Raw genomic sequence first — 27,672 nt, forward strand, 5'->3', positions numbered from 1 at the left:
GGCTGGCATTACCACTGAAATATATCCTGCCTTTTGAAAAACATCTTAAATTGACAGATTTGATGCAGGTTCAAGTGTTGGACTTTGCTGCTTTAGGTAAGACAGTGGTTATACTTCATTATCCATATCGGCTGCCATGTTGATGGAAAAACAAATCATGCATATGTTATTGATTCTTTATTTTAAATATGATGCGAAGACCTACTTTCTAAATATTTGTTTACTGTTGTTTTGACATGAGTGTTGTACAGTAGCTAGCATGACCTGTAATGTCTCTTGTATGCAATGCATGGCTTATTGGTATGGAATGCATAGCACAGCAGAAGAGAAAGTGGCTGAGAAAAAAATACCGCAAAAGTAACGCTTTACTTTCTATACAAAAATAAAATAAAATAACTTTTTAATTAAGTTACTTTAAGGAGTAAAGCAATATTCTAACGAGTTACTTTTAAAAGTAACGTTACCCAACACTGGATGTAACCTGCGACCTGGTAGAAATCCTTGAAGTCCATTGGTTCAATTTTGGAATTCAGTTCGCACACAGTTTGAAGCATCAAGTCTAAAATGCTGTTAGACAAATCTTTCGAAAGAAAGGAATATTTCAAATGAATTTCCTCTTGAAACCCACTTGTTTATTTGATCAAATACTAACTTGTGTGGTTTGCATATTTTTTTTTGTTTTTTTTTACTTTGTTCCCTATGTTTCAGACAGTTGAAATAATGATAATAAATGGTTTGTTAACAGTTTTTGTGTTTACAGTTTGATGCATTACAGCAGGCCTGTCAATAAATATTGAAAGAAAAAGAAAAGTGAATGTTTAAACTATTTTTGTACACTTTTGCAGTTACTGTGAACCAAATAATTAATTTACAGTCTGAAAATTTTTGTAGAAGAGTTAAGTCGTAATAGAATATATGTATAGATAGATATCAAAATATATATAACACATTTTAATTTTGTACAAAAATGTTTTACAAATTTTGAAATAAGCACAACAAACAAGTGTTTTCCTAGCTACACAGAGTGTTTCAAATTACTGTTTAATTTTGTTAAATGCCACACAAACTTTTAATAGAGAGAAAGATTAAAACTGAATAAGAGCAAATTATGCTCATCAAGATCCTGTTGATCTTTCCAAATCATCTGTTGGCAGAGAACAACCATTTGCAGTCATTTTGATTGTTGATTCGAAAACAATTTATTGAAATCTTATGGCACAATATCAAACATAAAAAATAATCTTAAATGTTCTGCAGTTATTCCCCAAAAATTTGCATTTTACTAAAAATATAGACATACTGTTTATTGAAAGCAGATTTAAGTAGCAAAATATGATTCTGTTTGGACATTTAATATGTACTGTTGAGAAAATGATATATTATTATATTAATATTTGAAACATACTAACCCCAAAATAATTAAAAAAATATTCATAAACCACAAGCATCACCAGAGACTATTCATGTGTATTAAAATGGATGGGAGAGATTAGAACACTCAATATGACAAATGTAGAAAAGAAAGTCCTGCCTTACAGGTAAAAGTGCCAATAACCTTTTAGATACAGACATCAGATTTTGTTATCTGAGCTAAAGAAGCACAATTTATGATACCATTGTTGTCAGATTTTACTGCCGATTTGAAATGTGTTATTTGATCATAATTTTGACCAACCGTTTTGGAGAATTCTGTCTTTCTTCATTCAAGTAGATAGGAGCTGTACTTTTATGCTGCTTGTATCCATAGAAAATAGCTGCCAGAGTGCATTCCCAAGATGGCTGCTGCATGAACTTACTTGCCTTGAAAGGGACTCTGGCATCCCCCATAGGGACAGCAGGACAGGAGAGCATGATAAATCCACAAAAACAAACGTATTCTTAAATATAAAATTTTTTCTAAAATACTGTTTAAGTATTGCTCCTGGTTTAAGTTTTGGACTGTTCATATAAAAGGAATAGTTCACCCAAAAATGAAAATGTGCTGATAATTTACTCACCCTCAGGCCATCCAAGATGTATCTTAATTTTTAATTTAAGACTTTTAGGATTTCATTTCAGGCCTCCTCCTCTAAACAATGCAAGTGAATGTCCTCCATTTTTTGACGGTCCAAAATGCATATTTAGGGTGCATCAAAATAATCCACACGACTCCAGTCGACAAATAAAGGTCTTCTGAACCAAAACAATTGATTATTTTTAGAAACAAAACAATACTTATATACACGTTTTAACTACAAATGTTCGCTTCTGTACATCGGTGACATGCGCTCATAAGAGGGATGATGTAATCTCGTTGGTAAGGTCATGCGTCACGTGGAGGAGGAGGCAGGAAGCGCGTCATTGTTTACAAGAGAAACTTGCACAGACCACACGCAGTTCACAAACCAAAACATTCCAAAACAATTTCAAAACAATATAAAATAAAATAAAAAATTATTTCCAAATAATAATAATTAAAAAAACCAATGACGCGCTTCCTGACTTCTCCACGTGACGTGTGACCTTACCAACAAGCTTACGTCATCCCTCTCACAAGCGCACATCACAGAGATGTACGGAAGCAAACATTTGAAGTCAAAAAGTATATAAGTATTGTTTTGTTTCTAAAAATAATCAATCGTTTTGGTTCAGAAGACCTTTATTTGTCGACTGGAGTCGTGTGGATTATTTTGATGCACCCTAAATATGCATTTTGGACCATCAAAAAAAGGGGTACATTCACTTGCATTGTTTAGAGGAGGAGGCCTGAAATGAAATCCTAAAAGTCTTAAATTCTGTTTTGATGGTGAAAGAAACTCAGATCCATCTTGGATGGCCTGAGGGTGAGTAAATTATCTGCAAATTTTCATTTTTGGGTGAACTATTCCTTTAATGAACCAAACAAGCCTTGTAATTCTGTCACTAGGGACAGCGAGCCACTCTGGTTAAACCATTACAAGCAGTCTGAAGTCTCTCTAACTGAAAATAACACAGTATCTAAGGTTTTCTAATCATATACCAACTGTAATGAACATTGGTCTATCCAAAATGTGAATGGTCCCTTCCCTTATTATTGTAATGTTTTACAGTATCAGCTATGGCCATTGCCATCTTCTTCAGAAGGACTGATATCTTGCAACTGCTTATAATACATAAGGTCATGACGCTGTTGCAGTTAAGGACGAAACTGAAGTTTCCCTCAGATACAGTTCTACTCCATGGAAGTTGTGCTCGATCTCAAATTAGTGTGCTAGGCATGGTAACTAATTTCCAGTTTAGATGCCTGATATCTGAGACAGTAACATTCAAAAACCAAAATACTGTTTATGATCTTCTACAGTCCATCACTCACATGATTGTGTATCTTTAGAGGCATTAACGATATCTACAGTTGTCTCAATTACAGCCTAAGAATGTGTTTTTCAAAGCTTCTCTATCAGTGACAGGACATGTTGTACTTCCTGATGTGGTCACAGGGTCTCTTTTTGTCTTTCTGATGTCAAAGGCAAGTCATTTGATGGAGTGCAGAGGACATGCAGTCTCTGAAAAGTTGGAAAGTATAGAGTTTGATACTTGCAAAAGATTAACTGAAAGGTGTTACCAAATTCTTTGATTGTGGCTAACGCAGAAAAGGGCCAGCGCAATAAACCAAGATGCTGGTTTACACCATTTTAATGTAACCTAGTGTTCTTTAATCCTAAATCATGTACAGAATTACCTGTTTCAGTGTACCAGGGGTGATGAGGAGGACGTAGATCATCCAGATGGGAACCAGCAATGTTGAGGAGAGAGTGAACCACCAGCCAACAGCATAGCCCCACCAGGGGTATTCAAATGTGTTGTTAAACTTTAATGGAGTGAATTTGACTAGAGAGAAGACAAATGTGGCCTAAACGAGCCAAAAATAACATTTAGGCTACTGAATTCATGTCAAAGACTTTACTATACATGAGTAAGGGCAGTGGATCGGAGAGTAAAACATGTACCTACTGTGCACACAATAGGGGTGATGTATTTCCAACAGTATTTCATTAGCGACAAAGGACGATAACCAATCATGTCTGCAACATTTTCATATAGACGGTCAGCACCTGAAAAAACAATGACAAACTGACAAAGTAAAATACCTATACACAAAGTGTTGCTCACTACTTTTGTGTGCAGTTCTTTGTGTTCATGAGTCATTATACGATCAACCTTTACTGTAAACACACTGTGGTTGTAGGCTTTTACTTGAGAATCTGGGCTGCCAACACAAAGGCTGCAGGTTAAAAACACAAGTAAAATGTCTAGTAACTGTGTCCTTGAATAAGCCACTTAAAGCTGACTATGTAAGATCTTTTTGGTTACAAATGAACAAATTGCTAGTATTGATTGAGTACATAAACAGTCAGTGTTCAAAACAATGTTCTTACCCTACTCACTACATAAAGCCTATAAAAACTATATGTATTTTGAACTGTCGGGTTCAATTTGGCGCTAAATCGCTGGCTTATGTCGTACATTCTTGCATCGTTACATCATGTCTGTGAACATAGGAAATACGAGCCAGCTGTCTCGTTCCCATGTAAACAGTAGATGCTGATAATGCCGGTTTTAGTTTGCGAGTAGCTGTTAAAAGGTAGAAAGAAACTACAATTTAGTTCGGTCACATTGTTCCGGACAGCATCTCAACAATTTGGATGGATGTTTTTCTGTTATCCATTTGGTGAAGTTGTTTACCTGCTTTAATGCTTGGATATGTTGTCTGGTAGGGCTGATGAAGCTAAAATGTTTTGTTATGTTTGTATGAATCGAACAATACTTGTGACAACAGATCGCAATGTATCTATGTTGTTGGGGGGAGTTACTGTGACATGTTTATTAAAATGTATGACTCCTGAAATTGACTTAACTGTTAATATTGCATTTTTAAGCATATTATTTTCATGTTTAATAAAGTATATTTTATCCCCATCATTACTGAATCCTTGTTTTATATTTTCAGTTTAGTGTGTTACTGTGTGCATTCATAGACGTACTATTTTAGTATTACGGTTCACTTGCATTATCAACTGAGGCTGTACAATATAATATAAAAATAATAAAGTCTTCCATTGAACTCGTATCAGCCATATCAGGAGTATCACCTCTTAAATTGATAATTGTAGTACAATACAAACATTAATAGTAGATAAAACACTTGAAAAATTATATTAAAATATACTGGTAGTGATTGAGTCCCGTTTTTTTACGTAAAAGCGCTTTGAGTGTAGTGTTAAATAAGCGCTATAAGTGTAAAATTAATTCATTCAAAGTATGTGAATACGAGTGTTGTTTATCTTCATCAAAGCAAGTAATATTTCAGTTTTAAATGATTAATAGTATAACATTATAGCAACATGAATATAGCACGTTATGAGTCCAGCTCTAAATATATCTCCAGTCATGATCACACACAGGCAAAGCTCAAATCATGAGATTCATCCGCCAGAAGAGCAACGCCGAAACACGATTCACGTTTAGTGTTCTTCCGCAAATTGCTTGCAATTTTAAGTTTCAACCACAGATGTCGCTAGAGAGCACAAAGTTACGTAGTGCAGCAGAGGGCTGCGCAAGCTGTATCTTAATAGTATAAATGTACGGTACTATGGAAGTTTATTACATGGCTCTCTAAAATACTTGATTCTGATTGAATTGTTTTGTATATTGACTGCTAAACTGTACAACTGACTGTTGTCCTAGGATAATGATTTTTTGGCATTTTGACTTGATTTTCATGAAAGCTAAACACGTTACCCCCAAATTCTCATTACTGTAATGCAAAGAAATCGAATTCTCCGGACACAAAATAATCCTGGCTAGACACAAACCACTTCTACAAACCATATATGATGTGTTCTGTGTATTGCTCACCATAAAACCAGCCAATACATATTGACTGTGCAATCGCAAATAGCAGGAGGGTCATTCCACTGCAGGCATAGTAATCAAATAACTGGAAGATATACAAGCCGCCCTACAGGGCAGAGGAACAACAATCACATAGACTGGATTCGTATAATACATACATACATACACTTATTTTATTTTTTAATTCTGTCTTTTGACTTACCAAAATATATACAGTACACACACAGTATATACCGTATATATATTTTAGGCATGTAACGATACACAAATTTCATGATACTATGCATAGCCTCACCCCATAAATGTTTCACTCAAACTTATTTCAAGGATTCAACATAAATGTCTTTTAAATCATAAATGCAACAAAAGTGTCTGACATTGGTAACAAAGAGCAAAGCTCTATAATAAAGTAGAGCACTGCATTTAACTTGTTTGATTGTTATGAGAAATCTAATATGAACTCACAATTTTAATGTTTTTCTTGAGAAAATAAGTTTGTCTCCACTCTAGTCATTTATGTTTGTATAGCACATTTCACAATGCACAGTTTCAAAGCAGCTTTATAGAAAATCATGCCTAGTTGTCTAAAAGCCCCCAGTGAGCAAGCTGAAGTGACTGTAGTAAGGAAAAACTCCTTTCAATGTTATTTAGTGGTGAAAAAAATACAATAAACTCGAGAGGAACCTAAACTCTGGCTTTACTATATATGTACATAATCCAATATTATTAAGCCGTTTAAGCAAAAACATATCGGCACACTCCCCCCTTCCCACGCATGTAAACATTACTGGCGTTATTACTAGCTCATCCAATGCGCGCAACTGTTGTTCTCAAAGCTGTTTACATTTCGAAGTCAAAAGAAGAGAGGTCTCATGTAACCAAGAGTTTCTTACATTGTCTTTTTTTTGTTTTTGTTGGAATAAGCTATTTTTTGATAGTTATGAGCATCTTGTTATGCATCATGTCATGCTCAGTGTCTGCTTGGAGAGGCTGTTAAACCTGCTTTTTCTGCATCTCAAATCCACTGATTTGCGTGGTGATGTCTGTGTAAGTAAAATGACAAGGATGATGTACTGTAGCACTAGGACATGATACTGTTGTTTGGCAACAGCTGTACAGCAATTCAACAAGCTGTACAGCTACAATCTACTTGGTGTTTGCCATCGATGTTCTCGGCTACTGTAAGTGTGTTACTCTATTTTCCGGTGAGCACTCAGCACCGCCTCTCCGGGAGGAGACTGTTTCGCAGCTCTCAGTGTTGTGCTGCTTGGTTTTAATTACACTATGGCCACATACACACTGCAGCCAACTTCGGTTGTCAGTTCACCTTTAAGTACTTAATCCAGGGCCACGTTCACACACCATCAGAATACGGTTGTCAGACCTGTTTTGAATGCTTAATATGTTATGTTCACACACTGGATGGTTATTTACAGGTGTGACAACCACATTCTATAACCAAACTTACACATGCAAATTTTCAGGTCTCACAACCCCATTCTCTGTAAACCTGTGCTGTGTGACAGGAATTGCTACTAGTTGTTAGTTACGTCATGTACAATGAGAGAGACACTGCACTGTACACGCGTGTGTCTTGTGTGTTTCATGTGGGGTTTCATTCATTTACAGAGACACCGATATAAGCTGCGAGTCATCCGAAAAATCCAGCCGCAGTTTTCCACTGGCTGCTCACAGGCATGAGCCGTGCGACACAAAAGCTGCGCTCTGCGCACGGTTAAAAATCATTCAAAGCCGTTAATTATGATCTGATGGATGAACTCACACCTCGACTAGACTTTTTTGTTTAACCCTTATGCACTGTTCGGTCATTTTGGACCGAAATCGATTTTGTTTCTTCAATAAAACTGCTTTCCTTTATCTAACAGGTACGAGACTTGGTGACTTTTCTTCCATTTCATATCTGAACACACTGGAGCTGATTTGATCATTCTGTGTATTAGAAAAAAAAAGTCACACTTGTACTGTTCGCGGTCAAAAGTGACTGCCACAGGAAATGAATGGGAGACACTAAAAATCATATTATTTTTGGCATAATTAATTATATAAAATCTAAACTGCCACAATGCAGAAAAAACACACATAGACATGAAGGGGTGAGACTACCAAACATCAAGAGTTCAAAACACACATACATATTCACACACACACACACACACACAAAGCCGATATAAGCTGCGTAATTGATTGTTTTATTTTTTTGACAAATTTCCAAAAAAATATTTTTTGTTTTATAGTCTGAATTTTGGTGTGTGTGTGCTCTGCATTGTGTATGATTGTTTTATTTTTTTGACAGATTTCCAAATTGAATGAATTGGTGAGACCATAACACATCTACAGTGCTGAACACACACATTCATGTTGCTACAAGCAGGGATAAATAAGGTTATTACTTGTTTATTTCAGGTAATTTTTGGAAGCAGGTATTATGCTGTTAATAATGCTGTTATTTACTGTTTGTTGACCATTTTTATGCATTAGTTTGTAGCTGTTCTTTAATGCTGTTCACTTCATTTTATTATATATACAATTTTGCTAAATATATAATGAGTTTGCCATTGAAAATGTTTATTCTTCTGTTTGAATTATCACTGCACATTCATGTTCATTTACTTGACATTTTGTAGTTTATTGAATTTTGATGTCTGAAATAAACAATAAGTGATGCTTTCTCTATATATGTCCTCTCTTTGTAACACCACGTTCAGAGTTGACTAATAATAATGTGGCATGATGATATTTAAATATATATCTAAATGCAGAACTTGACAAACTCTAGAAATCAGCTCTTCAACAAGGAATGAATAAGTAGCTCTCTGCAGCCACCTAGTGTTTATACTTGGAATTTCATCTGGTTTTCATATTTTAATATTTTAAAAAAATGGACACTAGAGTTTGATTTTTGAGACTTTAAGCTTTCAAACAGTATATGACTTATACAGATTGGTTCAGTATTTGAGAAAATATTCATAAATTAAATAATACAAATTAGTGAGTAAATTAGTAAATAAAAAAAAAAAAAAGGTCTAAATAAACAAAAAAATAAAATAATAATAAAAAATAAAATAAAACTCATGCACAACTCTAGTCCTTTACATGATTTAAATCAGAGTTGTTACATTTCTTTCATAGCAGTTAAAAAAAAAAAAAAATTTCACTCAATGTTTCCGGTCACTTTTGACCAGGAATAACTGTAATGTGATTCAATAATGAACAAGGCATAAGGGTTAATAACGTGGCATCAGTTGTGATATGACATGCCAGTGTTATGGACGTCGGCATCTTTTAGTCATTGTCACTATGGTTACAGGTGTTAGAATACGGTTGTGACTTCAGTTGTTTGGTCATACAGACAGAATTCGAGCCGCTACTGTAAGCTGTTGTATGAACGGGAAATTTCAAGACTCACACCTGTAAGTAAATACGGTTGTTAAACCCAAACAATGACTGTGTGAATGTAGCCATGTTCTGTACACACACAGTTCGGTAAAATACGGGAGTGATAACCACATTTTACACTCGAATTAACACCCAAAAACATTCAAAGAAAATTCATTCATTTTCAACAATTTAACGTAGTGTGTATGGAATCGAACTGAACAACTATTTGTTAATTATGTGATTAAAGGCGCGTGTGAGATGTGTCTGTCTTCTCCTGGTGTAAATCGCACTTACAGATGTATGTGTCTTCATTCATACATATATTATAGTCTTTTTCTCTCATCTGTAGTTTCTCTCATCAGTCCTGCGGTCTCGGGGTAACACATACAGTATAGATCAGAGCGTTCGTTGTATAAAACAACCGTTTAAATGTGCATAAACAAAACAGCAATTCTGTCAATGGCAGTTAACTAAACATTGTCATATGTTAATACATTTCTTGTGGATAATCTCTTTGCTCAAACACAGCAAACACAAAACGGGCTAAACTGGTGGCATTCATGTTTCACAGGCGCCAGACACTGCAGCGTTGCTATGACTACACGTGCCAATCATCTCAATTGCACACACATGGAACAACAATTTAGGGGATTCACTCATGCATATAAATGTGGTTGTCACTCTCGAAACTTTGTAGTGTGTACGTGGCCTATAATGTGTTTGTTTACATATCGTACGATACATATGAATGAATGAATGAATGACATATGGTATTGAATCGTGAACAAAATAAATATTTTACAATATTGTAAAATACGATACAATATTTTATATATTATAAATAAAAACATAAAAATGTCCAAGATTCAAAATGTAACATTTTTTGTGTGATATAAAATAATAAAAAAAATAAATCCCAGAAAAATGAAAATGTATATATAATGAACATAATCACCTCTGTCACCATCAGGAGGCCAATGAGGAAGCTACCCACACAGATGAGGAGGAGGAATAGTTTTCGACGGTGTCCTTGGAGGAAGAAGGTAGGGTTCATGTCTGTTATAGCTGTCATGAGAGCTTCCAAAGTCACAAACTGATAAAGAGAGAGGTAAATATAAGTATATGAGAAGTATATATAATGGGCAAAATACTACTTAAGATCGACCTTTGATTACTCTTGATGCTTTTGATTACTACTGAGAATTATTTTAACTTGTCTCTTAGTTTGTAAAATAATTATAACAAAGTTGACAGATATGGGTTTACAATGGAAGTCTATGGGGCAATGTACAATGATTGTTTGTTTATTATTACATGTCACGAATTATGTTAAAAGAGTTTAATTTGTTTTTAACCAAGAACATTTATTCAATGCAAGTCTTAAACTTAACTTAAAGACCCCATGAAATGGCTTGACAAACACAGTTTTCTTTCCTGTGTTGATGTATTTCCTATTGAAGCAGGAAGTTGGGGCGGATACTGAAGGTCATCCCATTAAAACAAAAAAAAAAAAAAAAATTGGCCAATAGGCTTTTGTTTGAGCATTTTATTGGGCAAAACCTTTGATATGCCTTTGAATTCCTTTGAGTCTTCAACAATTGTGGCCATTTTACTGAGACGAGAAAGACTTTCTAAATGCGTATATCTACTAGAACTTAATTATGTCACTGTATATACAGTTGTGCTCAAAAGTTTGCATACCCTGGCAGAAATTGTGAAATTTTGGCATTGATTTTGAAAATATGACTGATCATGCAAAAAGTATTTTATTTAAGGATAGTGATCATATGAAGCCATTTATTATCTCACAGTTGTTTGGCTCCTTTTTAAATCATAATGATAACAGAAATCACCCAAATGGCCCTGATCAAAAGTTTACATACCCTTGAATGTTTGGCCTTGTTACAGACACACAGGTGACACACACAGGTTTAAATGGCAATTAAAGGTTAATTTCCCACACCTGTGGCTTTTTAAATTGCAATTAGTGTCTGTGTATAAATAGTCAATGAGTTTGTTAGCTCTCACGTGGATGCACTGAGCAGGCTAGATACTGAGCCATGGGGAGCAGAAAAGAACTGTCAAAAGACCTGCGTAACAAGGTAATGGAACTTTATAAAGATGGAAAAGGATATAAAAAGATATCCAAAGCCTTGAAAATGCCAGTCAGTACTGTTCAATTTTTAATTAAATTCCACTTATTAAGAAGTGGAAAATTCGGGGATCTCTTGATACCAAGCCAAGGTCAGGTAGACCAAGAAAGATTTCAGCCACAGCTGCCAGAAGAATTGTTTGGGATACAAAGAAAAACCCACAGGTAACCTCAGGAGAAATACAGGCTGCTCTGGAAAAAGACAGTGTGGTTGTTTCAAGGAGCACAATACGACAATACTTGAACAAAAATGAGCTGCATGGTCGAGTTGCCAGAAAGAAACCTTTACTGTGCCAATGCCACAAAAAAGCCCGGTTACAATATGCCCCACAACACCTTGACACGCCTTCTGGCACACTGTAATTTGGAGTGACGAGACCAAAATAGAGCTTTATGGTCACAACCATAAGCGCTATGTTTGGAGAGGGGTCAACAAGGCCTATAGTGAAAAGAATACCATCCCCACTGTGAAGCATAGTGGTGGCTCACTAATGTTTTGGGGTTGTGTGAGCTCTAAAGGCACGGGGAATCTTGTGAAAATTGATGGCAAGATGAATGCAGCATGATATCAGAAAATACTGGCAGACAATTTGCATTCTTCTGCACGAAAGCTGCGCATGGGACACTCTTGGACTTTCCAGCACAACACTGACCCTAAGCACAAGGCCAAGTTGACCCTCCAGTGGTTACAGCAGAAAAAGGTGAAGGTTCTGGAGTGGCCATCACAGTCTCCTGACCTTAATATCATCGAGCCTCTCTGGGGAGATCTCAAACGTGCGGTTCATGCAAGACGACCAAAGACTTTGCATGACCTGGAGGCACTTTGCCAAGACGAATGGGCAGCTATACCACCTGCAAGAATTTGGGGCCTCATAGACAACTATTACAAAAGAGTGCACGCTGTCATTGATGCTAAAGGGGGCAATACACAGTATTAAGAACTAAGGGTATGCAGACTTTTGAACAGGGGTCATTTAATTTTTTTCCTTTGTTGCCATGTTTTGTTTTATGATTGTGCCATTCTGTTATAACCTACAGTTGAATATGAATCCCATAAGAAATAAAAGAAATGTGTTTTGCCTGCTCAGTCATTTTTTCTTTAAAAATGGTACATATATTACCAATTCTCCAAGGGTATGCAAACTTTTGAGCACAACTGTAGATGGTATCAAAGCTAACACACATGGACTAAAAGTAACAAATTATATATATATATATATATATATATATATATATATATATATATATATATATATATATATATATATATATATAAAATTTATTTCATAGGGTTTTTAAATACTTGATGTGTTCTCACCTCACTGTCCAGCCCCAGTAAAATGATCATTATGAAGAAACATATGGACCACAGCTGAGGTATTGGCATCATGGCTAAGGCTCTTGGGAATGCAATGAAGGCCAAATCAGGACCTGTAAAAACAAGTGAAATTAGCTGAGGTATAGGAAAATGATGTGCAAATTAGTTTGAAAGTACCCGAACACCTGACATACAGCAGGCACTGTTGTTTTAAAGTTACCTGACTCTGCAACTACTGAAATATCAATTCCCTGCTCAAATGCCATGAAGCCCAACACAGAAAAGATGGCAAAGCCTGCAACAAAGCTGGTTCCACTGTTCAGCAGACACAGATAAACACAATCTCTACAAGCAGAAAGAAAATACATTCTATCAAAACCTATCACAGTCCACATTATATTATGTTCGCAACCCATTTTATACACATTTCTATAATGCATTTATTATTGCTGTTACTTAATCATGCATGCATAAATTTCTAGTTTGTTTTAGGCACCATGTGGTTTCCCATGACCGGAATTCACTCACTTGTAGCAGTTGTTGTTGTACTTATTATAGCTTCCCAAAGCTGTGAGGCAACCAATGCAAAGAGCGTAGGAGTAAAAAATTTGTGTTCCAGCATCCATCCACACCTACAGGGCAAGAAAGAGCACAACTTTCAGACAGTCATCCAGAGAGACTAATTAGAAAAACATGATACACAAAGTGTCTTTGAGGAATATTGAGCTTAACTAGCCTATCAGAGTGACTTGATTCTTTGGTTAGTAAAGACTGACTTTGCAAACAATATCTAGAGAACAGCAGTTAAAAAATAATACTTGTTTAGTACAAAGCGAATGAGCAACAACTACAAATGAAAACTTATTTATGGTACCTTACAGGTGCACTAAACATCATTTGTTTGCAATTTACTGGCAGATATGACAGTGGTCTTGGACTTCATACTGATATCTATCACTATAGGTGCAGCATCATTCAAAAGCAAATATTATTGTTAGCAATGCCATTGTAGAAATGCCCTATTTACAGGGCTATTCATCAACCCCTCCTGTTCCAGGAAATTTCTGCCAAGCATTATTGCAAATTTGCAGTAAGTTCATATTTTCACATGCAAATGAGCTTTGTGGTGAACAGTTTGTAGCTAAATGTTTAGTTTGCTGCTAATTTGTCACAAAATAACAACAGGTTTTTCAAAACTCTGCAACTGAAAGTATCCAATAATAATAGAGAGGTTACCAAAATGAAGAGAAAGCTGGTTCCAGGGGTATGTGTGGTGGCCAACATGAGGGGAGACCACCCTTAATTAATAAAATTGCTTTATGTGCAAGCAATTTGTGGACTACTACTACTACTACTACTAACGTCACTCATTGACATTAATTGTCCTATATCTCCAAATTTAGCTTACCGGTGGGTCTGCAAGGCGTGTAGGATTGGGGTAGAGGTAGAAGTTAATGCCATTAATGGCTCCAGGCAACGTGAGACCCCGAATCAAAAGCACCAGCAGCATTACATATGGAAAGGTAGCAGTGAAATATACAACCTGAAAGACACAGATAAGGGCATTTCCTTTTTGTGATCCACCAATAATACCAGATTAAAATGTATGTTGTTCTGTTTCTCACCACCAACTATAATATTACTTCTGGAGATATGGATTTAAACACTGGAGTCATATAGATTACTTTTATGTTTCCTTTATGTGATATTTGGAGCTGCAAATGTCTGATCACCATTTACTTGCATTGTATGGACCTACAGAGCTGAGACATTCTTCTAAAAATCTTTGTTTGTGTTCTACAGAAGAAACAAAGTCATACACACCTGGGATGGCATGAGGGTGAGTAAATAATAAGAGAATTTTCATTTTTGGGTGAACTATCCCTTTAACCCTCTGGGGTCTGAGGGTGTTTTGGGCCCTGGAGAAGTTTTGACATGCCTTGACATTTGTGCTTTTTCAGTTGCTTAAAAACATATTAATGGCTAAAGTCTGATACACTGTATTCAGCACAAACGGGGCTACAATAATATGTGAGCAACATGTATGTACATGTTTGTATTTTTGAGAAAATAACGTTTATGCATGGTTTTTGAAAAAACAAAAATTTTAAGTCACTGAAATAAGGCCATATTAAACACACACATAAACACACACTAAATATTTATTCACAAGACTTTTGAGGACTGGATCTTGTAGCTAAGAGTTTTTGCTATAAAATGATGTGAAAACCATCCTGATCACTCATTCATACAAAACAATGTAGTCATTTTTGGAAGACACTTTTAGTGTCAGAAAGGCCATATGCGAGGAGGCGTGGATGATCATGAATATTGATGTGATTCACACCTGAGGAGACAAAGACCCCTCCCCTGAGAGAGAATTAATGTTTGTAGCTTATTCACAAAATCAAGTTAAAGTTAAAAGTAATCGGAGTATACATTTTCTTTACATTAAGACTTTATTTTAGACCTACACTACCATTTAAAAGTTTTAGATCTGTAAGATTTTTTTTATGTTTTTAAAAAAAGTCTCTTCTGCTCACCAAGGCTGCATTTATTTGATCCAAAATACAGCAAAGACAGTGATATTGTGAAATATTTTTTACAATTTAAAATAACTGTTTTCTATTTGAATATATTGTCAAATGCAATTTATTCCTGTGATCAAAGCTGAATTTTCAGCATCATTACTGCAGTCTTCAATGTCATATGATCCTTCAGAAATCATTCTAATATGCTGATTTTCTAATATGGGCATATTTACAGCACATTTTACACATTTACACCCGAACAGATATTTGCAAGCACAAGCTTCATTGATGATAATGAGGCAGCATAAACACTAGTTAAAATATAATCTAAACATTCATATTATTTTTATATCATATTACATATCATATTTATATCAAACAGCATACAATTGAAATACCTGCTTTAGCGAAACAACATCTAAATGTAACTAAAACTTGCCTATTGGGACATATTTCAAATGTCAATACTCTGAATACTGGCTGGCAAGTCTGGAAATAGTCCAACTAGTAAAATATGTACATGTTTATATAAAATAGCATGTCAACTAATGTAAGTAAAACTAAATTACTTACTCATCCGGAATCGTATCCTCGGCTGGATCAAATCGCTTTTCAAAATGTAAACATTCATCGTCGAAGTCCCGTTATTCTTCTGAGGAAAATGTGAACTCTTTGTCACTTTCCAGTACCATCTGTAGAGCTTCCTCACCTGTGTAGCGTGCCATCTTCCAAACGCGTAGGAAAGTGAATGAATCTGATGATGAACTTGATGTTTTTTAAGGCATTGTTGGGGGCGTTTTCCATTTGCATTGATCGTCTCAGCACATTACTGTATGAATAGTGCGCTCTGTTGGTGGGTGGGATCACATTAGAGATAATGAGCTGAGCCAGGAGAAACTGTACATTGCTTTGTTTCATACAGATTACATTGCAGGAGAATATTTATTTTACATTTTGTTTTAAATGTTTGTGTGATAAATATTCGTGGAGTTTCAATTCATTTTTGTGACATGCTTCAGAAAGATGCTCGCGGAGACAGAGACAGCTGAAAGCGCACCCTGTTTATTTTCTTTATTTTACAAAAGCACAAGGTTTTGTTGTTATTGTGAGTGTACAAACATAAAAGTAGACCCTTTATGGTTTCTAATGATGTCTTACACTTATCTGTATGCCCAAAAATGACGGAGTATTTTAAGTTGTTTCCGCTGTTATGCGGAAAAAATCCAGCAGGACGCGCCGGCGCGTCCGTCGACCTCAGAGGGTTAAGGCTCCTGCACTCTTCATACAAAATCGAAGAATGAATGGGTGTGACGCCATTTACAATAAAATCTGGCCAAAACGAAGGTGTTCTTGAGTTCGTTTTAGTGGTTCCTGACAGCTTGCTAGAGAAAACTTTCAGAAAAACTTCTTACCGGCTGCTAAACACATTACTGCCATTTGTCCATGTCATAGGTTTGACCTGGAGCTCCACCTACTTTGAGGCGGACAACTAATTCCCATTCAGTCAGTTAAGATCAGTCAACATGAACACACCGGAACACAGTTTTTTGTGAACTGGTACAAATGTACCTACATTTGTATGATCATTTGCGTAGAGACATTTTCCAAGAACATGTCATATTATTTTTTTTTCTGTAATTAGTCTACAAAAGGAATCAAATCTACTCAAATAATCTTAAGTGCCAATTCACTCATGTGCCATCTGCAGCCAAAACCCATTCACACATCTGCCCAAAGATATGCCTGTCATCACTCTTTTGTATTCTGTATTCAGCCCATTAACACTCATTATACCCATCTTTGCAGTAGTATCAGTGTCATCATAAATTACAATAACATGTGTAATCAGCACATAATATGGTTGCCTATAGCCTGTTAATGCATTAGCGCTGTGGCGGAATGATCCGCCCCTCCGGCTCGTCATCATTGCCCCGCCTCTTAGGGCCACCCTTCAGCCAGGCTCAGGACAGGAGTTGAGTCGGAGAGCGAGAATAGGTGCATAATTAATAAGCCTCATTTGGTCAGCAGTGAATGAAGCACACCTGATGGAAATAAAGCTTCATCACCGCTGGCTTTAAAATGCAGAGCGCACCTCTTCTCGCGGAGCCGGCTTCAAATCTCCATGTGTGCACACACTGGCATCCTCGCATGCCCAGGACCAGAGCTGGGAGGGTTCGGAGCTGGACGAGATGGTGTGCTGCCAGACCCGTTCCTCGGACCCCCGGATGCGTTAATGAGTCAGCTCACGTTGCCACCAATGGGCTAGATCTGGGCCGCCATCTCCTCACGCTTGCCGCGGGCCTGGGAAGACATGCCGCCAGTGACGTCGCCGCCCCTCATGCCGCGGACTTTCGAGGGGAGCTTGAGCGGCCGATTGACCCAGCTCATGTCTGGGCCATCCTATGGACACTACCCCGCCCTTCACGCAGCCCCGTTTCACCGCGACGATGCCACACTTCCCCTTTATTATGAACACTATTCCCCCTTGGACACTTTATTACCCCTTTTGGACATTTTACGTTTATTATTGTTTCCAATAAATGCCTCTCTGAGGCTTGACACCACACCCACTGTGTCTGTCTCTTGCTCACCCTGCCACAGCGCCATGAATGCAAAAGGTAAATATGATAAAATTACACATTATCTACTGTATATATCTTACTTTAAAAATCACTGAGTCGTTAAAGAGCTTAAACACCTCAGTGAGAACAGAGGTAATATGCAGTTAGATCAAATATTATTGCATGAGTTACAATTCATCAAGGCAGTTTAAACTTGAAAAAGGTGTTCTTAGAGTGGCTTAAATTAGTGCTGACCTTCCCTGTGGACTTCACTCCCTTCCACACGCAGAAGTAGCAGATGATCCAGGACAACAGGAGACACAGAGCTAGCTCCCACCTCACACTGCCCAGCTCATTCACACTGCTGGTGATTTTCAACACTCGCCTCCTATAAAACACACTTTTCTGTCATTCTCAAGTTGTCATTTTCAAAACAGTATGTGTTTACTGGAAAGTTATGGGTATATTGTTAGTATACTAACACACAGGGTAACCACACCGTAGGACTTTGACCGCAGAAGCGAACTATGAGAAATTTAACAATTCTACACCTAATTATTTAAATACAGAATCTACACTGACTTTCTCCTGAGCTATAAAGAGATTCAGACTGGTGCCAGCGAGTTTCTCACATCTGGAAAATGTTAACTGCCTTAAGGACAGAGGTGAAATAGGGAAGAAGCACAACAAAACACCTCTCCTCTTTGATAAGACAGATAAGACCATTTGCTGAAGAAACTTCACCATGGTTGCCATGGGAATTTCAGAACAAAGACATGCCATTGTTCTTTAATATAACCAACCTCTACACTTAATATTATTATACTAATCATAAGGGATGTTTCTGGCTTACCATCTCACATGAAGCTTAATTCTTGAACATTTGACATGGACTTTGGACTTTTCTTTTTTCATTACCATCCAAATATACAGCCGTGTGTAGGATTTGACAAATGCATCTTATGCAGATGATAACCCTGTATTATCCATGCTTAAAAATAACAAACTAAATAGTAGGAAGTTTTATCATGCATTATAACTAAATTATAACTGTAATTTAAGTGTCTGGTAAGAGACAGTATTTAATGACAAATGGGTTGCGTGGATCTTTTCCTTGAACACACATTACACGGAACAACTTTTACTCTCAACATGCAGTTAAAGGATCTCACAGCTGAACACTTCAAGACTAAACTACAGAATTACTGGTGAGTGAAATGTAAACATTTACCAGCCAGTTGCCAAACATATTCACTTTAGTCGCATAGTGTGTAATTTGGTTGCAAATGCGAGTGAAATGAAGATCACGATTAATAGGAAAAACAATATTTTTTTCCACCCCTACTTTTTGGGTGGGAAATTCACAAATATTAGAACAATAGGTCGTAAATTAATTATCTAGAGGGGAGGACAAAAATTACCATGTGACAGCGTAAAAACACCTCTGATTGGCTTAGAGCCTCTTTGGGCCTTACATTTGTTAACAGGTGAATAGTGACTGGTAACTGGATCACTGGTTTAAGTTATATTTGATATACAGCTCTGACCACTGCAATATTATCAGTTTCTCTGGATTTACTATTTATAGGTATGTGTTTGAGTAAAATGAACATTTTTGTTTTATTCTATAAAGTACTGACAACATTTCTCCCAAATTCCAAATAAAACTATTGTCATTTAGAGCATTTATTTGCAGAAAATGACAACTGATCAAAATAACAAAAAAGATGCAGTGTTTTCAGACCTCAAATAATGCAAAGAAAGCAAGTTCATATTCATTTTTTAAACAACACAATACTAATGTTTTAACTTAGGAAAAAAATCTATATTTGGTGGAATAACCCTGATTTTCAATCACAGCTTTCATGTGTCTTGGCATGCTCTCTACCAGTCTTTCACATTGCTGTTGGGTGACTTTATGCCACTCCTGGCACAAAAATTCAAGCAGCTCGGCTTTATTTGATGACTTGTGGCCATCCTTCTTCCTCTTGATCATATTCCAGAGGTTTTCATATTCCAGGGTTCAGGTCTGGAGATTGGGCTGACCATGACAGGGTCCTGATCAGGTGGTCCTACATCCACAACTTGATTGACCTGGCTGTGTGGCATGGAGTATTGTCCTGCTGGAAAACCAATCCTCAGAGTTTGGGAACATTGTCAGAGCAGAAAAAGGAAGCAAGTTTTCTTCCAGGATAACCTTGTACGTGACTTTATTAATGCGTCCTTCACAAAGACGAATCTGCCCGGTTCCAGCCTTGCTGAAGCACCCCCAGATCATCACAGATTCTGCCCAGCCGAGTCTGCCCGATCGATACGACCCCAAGCTCCGCGGAACCCCGGATCCCCAACACGGCACGCCACCCCCAAGTGATCAGAGGCCACCCTCGTTCTCTGTGATAGTTGCAAATGGATCCCCAGCCCGCACAGTCCTGCCCTCAGCTCCAAAGAGCACTATAATATCCATGGTTTCCATCAATCTCTGTACATCTCATTCCCTCCCACCAGATGCTCCAAGAAGTCCAGATTTGACATTTAGGGCAAATGAGGGATTATTTGAGTGCTTCCCAACAGCTGTAACGAAATGTCAAGACCCAGCTCCAAGCACTGAGGGCATTTCAATGGGGCATACATTGCAACACGAAAGTAACACTCACCAACCACAGGAGGACAGCCCACCACACCGAGAGCCAAGGGCCCGCAGATCTCCAAACAGAATGACCAGTGCAGATGTGATATTATTTTCAATGCCCATGAAAGTAGTATTACTGTAAGAATTAATTTTACGTTCCGATTAACATATCGCTGGCCGAAAACTTTTATCAGACGTAAACATTCTCCTTTTGAGCTAAATTCCTTGCATATAAATTGTGAGCAGATACAACAAGCCTGTCATATTAACATATTTAATGGTGGAGAATTTTATTCAGATTTCTAATCTGCTCATTTGCATATAATGGTCAAACATGGCCAAGATTCTTAAACTCATTATTTACATATAAAATCCTACAACACCTTTTGTCCATGGATTTCCATGACCCTTCCAGTCATTTGTGATTAATGGATAAGGATTTTTAAATAATTTTACAGAGATTGCTGGGGTGGATTTCCATTTGCATGTCAGGTATATTTAAGAGCATAGTACAATTACAAAAATTTATATTCACTGTAGAAACATTCATGTTTTTTTTTAAATATTACTTCAATTTTAATAAAAAAATTCCATTACCATTTCATTACCTGATCACAGATGTTTAAATCAAATGTTTAATTCTATAAAAAAAATTGTACATTGGGGGGCCTGGGTAGCTCAGCAAGTAAAGACGCTGACTACCACACCTGGAGTCGCAAGTTCGAATCCAGGGCGTGCTGAGTAAATCCAGTCAGGCTTCCTAAGCAACCATTTGGCCCGGTTGCTAGGGTGGGTAGAGTCAAGTTGGGTTAACCTCCTCGTGGTCGCTATAACGTGGTTCTCGCTCTCGGTGGGGCACGTGGTGAGTTGTGCATGGATGCCGTAGAAAATAGCGTGAAGCCTCCACTAGGTCTCCGCGGTAATGTGCTCAACAAGCCACTTGATAAGATGCGCGGACTGACAGTCTCAGACGTGGAGGCAACTGAGATTCGTCCTCCACCACCCGGATTGAGGTGAGCCACTATGCCTCCACGAGGACTTAGGGCGCATTGGGAATTGGGCATTCCAAATTGGGAAGAAAAAAAAATAAAAAAATCTACACTTTTGGATTTATCTTTATTTTTATAACTCCTCATTCATCTGTATTTGTAACCTCCAAAATACAGAATGACTAAATTAACAGCTTTTGGGAATTTGCTAATACTCACTCCCAGAATTCTTTGACAGGTGATGATGCATTTTCCATAAAGCTTATGTTTCTTATCCCTTCCATTCGGTCAAACTCGACACAGGTGTCTGTAAGGCAGTAAATAATATAAATCCGCTGGAATTCTCCACAAAACTTGCAAATCACAGATTTACAGAAAACAGTTTTGTCACTACCTGAATTCCACCAGTTCCTGCAGCTAGCCCATGGTAGTTCACCACTGAAAGAAGAGAAGAGATAGAAGAAAGCCCAGGCCATAATGATGATGTAGTAGATACTGGAATATAAGACGACCACCTGACTCCCATAACCCAGACCTGAAGAAAAGCAAGTTAAAACTCTAATTATCCTCCTCTGTTCATGTGTTTCTTTCACTGACAGTGACTGAGTCTTTTAATTGAAAGGAAATAGATTGCTTGGAATGTTTAAGGTGAATCTGTCGAAGGAAAGATGTCTGTACATATACTGCATACTTATATTGTTATTACATTGTTATAATATTGAAATGATTGATCACATAAAAATTGTGCAACAAATTATAATTCAATGTTATGTATTCATAGATAGAGATGATTGCACATTCTACAAAAAGCCAAAGTAACTGCTATGGAAAGAGAAAGAGTATAAACTGGGAAATTAGCAACTGTAAGTTCAAAGAAGAACACATGAGGAATAAACCTCATGTGCAGCTTCTGTAAATATGTTTTTTTGTGTTCTGAGTCATGAGATCTAATGAAACCTCCCAAAGGCAAACTAATTCTGAAAACAAATCAAATTAAAAGAGGATGCTAACTCCCTCGTGAGATGAATCAGATGATGTGTTACGTTTTTGGAATGCTAAATGTTTTGCAAATGAACATCCTCTTGAAAAGACATTTCTTTAATCAAAACTGTGATTAGTACAAACATAAATGCTACGTTTCAAACTCTTTAACTAACAACTATAAACACAAATAGGAAGCAAATCAATTTCAAACCACTATTGCTGTGAAAGGGGTGTTTACATGTACAACTATGTCATATTAACAGTAAACATGCATCACAATGGTTGACATACAGCACTCACTCTCTAGTTTGCTTGCTTTCTAGATTAACAAGTCTTTCATATTTCTCTATGTATATTAATCTAATCCTGATATAAGGGTGAAGGCTCACCTTCAAATAGTGGGCAGATCTTCCTCCAGCAGGTGATAGACCCTTGGCTGGTGAACTGACCCAGAGCAGTTTCCAAGAGAAAGAGAGGAATGCCACAGGCAAACAGAAAGACCACATATGGAATCAAAAATACTCCTGAAAAAAAGTCCAGCTGTTACTTTTGGAAGAGATTGTGGGTAAAGAGATAGTTTTCCTTTTAAGAATGTTCATATTCCACACTAGCATAAGACACAGACAAAACAAAACCTTGAAATGCTATAAAGGCTTGAAATTATTTGATAGTGGCACAGAGCCACAGTGTTCATACTGTGTTTTTGAGGGAATCAATCTACAAATGGTTTACTTTAGTTGTCTCTGAGTATTAGGATAGGACAAAAGAAAGTATTTTAACACAAAATTAATCTTAAAAAAAAAAATTCAAGAAACCAACAAACCTCCTCCATTCTTGTAACACAGATATGGAAACCTCCACACATTTCCTAAACCAATTATCTGTCCCGCAACAGCCAAGATAAACTCCACTTTACTGGACCATTGGCCCCTCATTCGGGTTTTGTAAACTGGGTCAGTTCCTCCTGAGTCTGGATAAGCCAGTTTAAACTGCACATCTGGATCATGCTGCATCTCCATGTCACTGCAAAGAAGTACAACAAACATCTGTCCAAACATTCACTGATGCCAAAGAGGCACAAGCAAAGCTCAAAGAGTGTTGACTATAACATCAAAAAGGTCAAAAACAGCAACGACATTGTCTGTCCAGTACCATCTGATTGTTCCAACCCTTAGATTTACAATGAGGCATTCAAATAATGAAGTTTGAAGTTAGAATCAGTGTCCAGTTTTACAATGCACTGTGAAAGACAATCACCCACAAAATATCTGTGGCTGATATTTGTAGTTTTTGAATTTTCCAATTTGCTTGATGTAGAACAGCTTGTTTGCTTCAAGCAAGGATATGGAGTTTCAATGGCGTTTACATCAATGTCCCAAATCTGCTTTCCTTTAATTAATGATTGAGTGACCTATAGTCACTGAGTGACCTAAAATATTTATTCACAAACTAAAAATTGTTAGTTGATTTTTTTTGTATGCTGAGGTCAGCTTGTGAAAGTCCTCGTAGCTGAAATAATCTTGTGTTCCCAAACAGGAGGTACTGCAGGGGGGCTTAAGCGCATTCCCTTCTTCTACCCTTATTTCTTTGTGCGGTGGTCCTAATACTGTCTGAAGAAAATTAAACTGACCACGGCAGTAATTTAATTGAGTTTTTAAAGGTTTAAATTACAAACATAATTAAAAAACAAATTTTTAACATACTATACATACCTAGTCATGTAATGTGCACATATTTGATAAACTATTGGGAAGGATGCTTTTAAAAAACTGATGATTGTTTTGCAGGCAGAGGACTTTTAAAACTAACAGATGTTGTCTCTTACTACCATAAAATTAAGATAAGACAGATATTGCAATATTTTCAGTTTAGTTTGCAAAGTCATCTTACATGTTGCACTTTCCAGATCTGCATGCCCATCTTAGTTCTAAATGTTTCAGTGATAAACCTTTTAAGATGCTATTAAATCATATTTTAATAGTACAGCATTAGAAGTTTGAAAACAACACCATTCAAATTAAGGTTCACTTCCATGTATAACCTTACATTTCACAGTCTCATTGTACATTAGTTCAAGAATGAAAAAATGAAAGAATGAAAAAGTGAAAATAGTTTTAATGTTGTCTGTATAAAAATTACATGATTGTGCATCCATTTAAATTCCTATGACTCTATGGGAGATGGAATGAAATGTAAATACCTTCATAGACAAGCAATTTCCTGACAGCCTGCAATAAACAGTTTGCTTACACATGTTCCTTTCATTTTAACTTGGAATTGTTGATTTTCAGTTAAGTAAATACAGCTGAAGCAAGTGTCTGTATTTCATATTGATGAATGAATCATGGAATTATTGAACATTGTATTTCATTATTTTCATTGATTATTATTGCCTCTCTACTACTAAATGGGGAAAAAATACATTTTACTTTAATATATATATATATATACAGTTGAATTCAGAAGTTTACATACACTTAGGTAGAAGTCATTAAAACTCATTTTTTAACCACTCCACAAATTTCATATTAGCAAACTATAGTTTGGCTTGTTTAGGACATCTACTTTGTGCAAGTTTACATACACTAAGTTAACTGTGCCTTTAAGCAGCTTGGAAAATTCTAGAAAATGATGTCAAGCCTTTAGGCAATTAGCCAAATAGCTTCTGATAGGCTAATTGGAGTCAACTGGAGGTGTATCTCTGGATGTATTTTAAGGCCTACCTTCAAACTCAGTGCCTCTTTGCTTGACATCATGGGAAAATTGAAAGAAATCAGCCAAGACCTCAGAAAAAAAACCTCCAAAAGTCTGGTTCATCCTTGGGAGCAATTTCCAAACACCTGAAGGTACCACGTTCATCTGTACAAACAGTAGTACGCAAGTATAAACACCATGGGACCACGCAGCCATCATACCGCTCAGGAAGGAGATGCATTCTGTCTCCTAAAGATGAACGTAGTTTGGTGTGAAAAGTGCAAATCAATCCCAGAACAACAGCAAAGGACCTTGTGAAGATGCTGGAGGAAACAGGTAGACAAGTATATCCACAGTAAAACGAGTCCTATATCGACATAACCCAAAAGGCTGCTCAGCAAGGAAAAGCCAGACCACAGTTTGCAAGTGCACATGGGGACAAAGATCTTACTTTTTGAAGAAATGTCCTTTGGTCTGATGAATCAAAAATTGAACTGTTTGGCCATAATGACCATTGTTATGTTTGGAGGAAAAAGGGTGAGGCTTGCAAGCCAAAGACACCATCCCAGCTGTGAATCATGGAGGTGGCAGCATCATGTTGTGGGGGTGCTTTGCAGCAGGAGGGACTGGTGCACTTCACAAAATAGATGGCATCACGAGGAAGGAAAATTATGTGGATATATTTAAGCAACATCTCAAGACATCAGCCAGGAAGTTAAAGCTCGGTCGCAAATGGGTCTTCCAAATGGACAATGACTCCAAGCATACCTCCAAAGTTGTGGCAAAATGGCTCAAGGACAACAAAGTCAAGGTATTGGAGTTGCCATCACAAAGCCCTGACCTCAATCTGATAGAAAATGTGTGGGCAGAACTGAAAAGGCCTACAAACCTGACTCAGTTACACCAGCTCTGTCTGGAGGAATAGACCAAAATTCCAGCAACTTTTGCGAAAAGCTTGTGGAAGGCAAAACGTTTGACTCAAGTTAAACAATTTAATGGCAATGCTACCAAATACTAACAAAGTGCATGTAAACTTCTGACATCTAACTTTCATATTCTTAAAATAAAGTAGAGATACTAACTGAACTAAGACAGTCAGGAATTGTGAAAAACTGAGTTTAAATATATTTGGCTACGGTGTATGTAAACGTCTGACTTCAACTGTATATATACACTACCGGTCAACAGTTTTGAAACACTTGACTGAAATGTTTCTCATGATCTTAAAAATATTTTGATCTGAAGGCGTATGCTTAAATGTTTGAAATGAGTTTTGTAGACAAAAATATAATTGTGCCACTATATTAATTTATTTAATTATGAAACTAAAATCTAATAAAAAAAAAAGAAAAAAAGAAAAGCAGCCAATAAGTGCCCAACATAGATGGGAACTCCTTCAATACTGTTTAAAAAGCATCCCAGGGTGATACCTCAAGAAGTTGGTTGAGAAAATTTCAAGAGTACATGTCTGCAAATTCTAGGCAAAGGTTGACTACTTTGAAGATGCTAAAATATAACACACTTTTGATTTATTTTGGATTTTGTTTAGTCACAACATAATTCCCATAGTTCCATATATGTTATTCCATAGTTTTGATGACTTTACTATTATTCTAAAATGTGAAGAAGAAAAAAATTATAATAAAGAATGAGTAAGTTTCAAAACTTTTGACCGGTAGTGTATATAAATAAAGTTACTGTTTACTTGCATGTTTACATATAACCATTACAGCACAGAGCACACCTGACGCATTGTGCACGAAACAGCCTTTCCTCCGCAAAAATAATGGTTGGTTCTGAAAAATATTTATCGTCATTGCGCAGAGAAGATAAGGAGGAAACTCACTCAGTCACTGTGCTTTGGCCCACACTCAGCAGCCGAATACTCGGCACGTATTATGCGCCCAAGCCGAAGAGGAGACGCTGGGAGCCAAGTGAAATACTTCTAAAAGCAAGATCCAGTTAGAAAACACAATTCAATTGAACCTCGTCATAACAGAACGCTGTAGCTGACACGGGCGACCGTTCAGAAGTTCAGAAAGCTGCTTCTTCAACATTTATCACAGGCATATTAGTTAAGGTTGATTAAATGCGATTCAGCTCGTGCTTTTTGAAATGTAGTTCAAGTCCACCCCTCTCTTTTTCTCCACCTCTCGTGCGGCATGCCAGTCCATAAAGAATGTAGAGTGTATGGTCGCATGTGCATTTATGTTTGTATTTGGGCATATGTGTTTGAGTGTGTTCAAACTCAAGGCGGGGCTTAGCTCAACAGCTTGTAAAGCCATACATGACATCACGTGGATAAACACATTTTAATGTTGGCAAATTGCAACAGAGTTACACATCACCGAACAGGTGTTAGTAAACAAACTTATTTTTAATCTAGTTAAATGCTAAACGCTTATGGCAATATGGAATGCCCAATTCCCATTGCGCTCTAGGTCCTCGTGGTGGCGTAGTGACTCGCCTCAATCCGGGTGGCGGAGGACGAATCTTAGTTGGTCTGGTCAATCCGCGCATTTTATCTCGTAAAACACCCAGGCC

At 37.0% G+C, this 27,672-nt stretch overlaps 1 protein-coding gene across 5 annotated transcripts; it reads right to left on the reverse strand.

Annotated features, from left to right (window-relative positions):
* Positions 1-2,746: 2,746 nt before the first annotated feature.
* On the reverse strand, positions 2,747-27,343 carry slc6a22.1 (solute carrier family 6 member 22, tandem duplicate 1). 5 transcript variants are annotated; one of them, XM_051712439.1, is made up of 15 exons: positions 26,975-27,343; positions 25,158-25,293; positions 23,258-23,457; positions 22,824-22,958; positions 21,670-21,985; positions 18,088-18,220; positions 14,149-14,283; positions 13,269-13,372; positions 12,961-13,085; positions 12,741-12,853; positions 10,226-10,363; positions 5,875-5,977; positions 3,970-4,070; positions 3,698-3,868; positions 2,747-3,521 (listed from the first exon to the last, which is right to left on the reverse strand). In XM_051712439.1, the coding sequence occupies exons 3-15, from the start codon at positions 23,451-23,453 to the stop codon at positions 3,450-3,452; spliced, it is 1,842 nt and encodes a 613-aa protein (XP_051568399.1). In that variant the 5' UTR covers positions 23,454-23,457; positions 25,158-25,293; positions 26,975-27,343; the 3' UTR covers positions 2,747-3,449. The 5 variants fall into 5 exon arrangements, with proteins under 5 accessions (XP_051568399.1, XP_051568398.1, XP_051568400.1 ...); XM_051712440.1 differs by lacking the exon at positions 25,158-25,293 and having other exon boundaries at positions 2,749-3,521; positions 21,670-21,757; positions 21,845-21,985; XM_051712438.1 differs by lacking the exon at positions 25,158-25,293 and having other exon boundaries at positions 2,748-3,521.
* Between the last annotated feature and the right edge of the window lie 329 nt (positions 27,344-27,672).

This window comes from Myxocyprinus asiaticus, chromosome 12 (genome assembly GCF_019703515.2).
Source record: "Myxocyprinus asiaticus isolate MX2 ecotype Aquarium Trade chromosome 12, UBuf_Myxa_2, whole genome shotgun sequence".
NCBI classification, from domain to species: Eukaryota; Metazoa; Chordata; class Actinopteri; order Cypriniformes; family Catostomidae; genus Myxocyprinus; species Myxocyprinus asiaticus.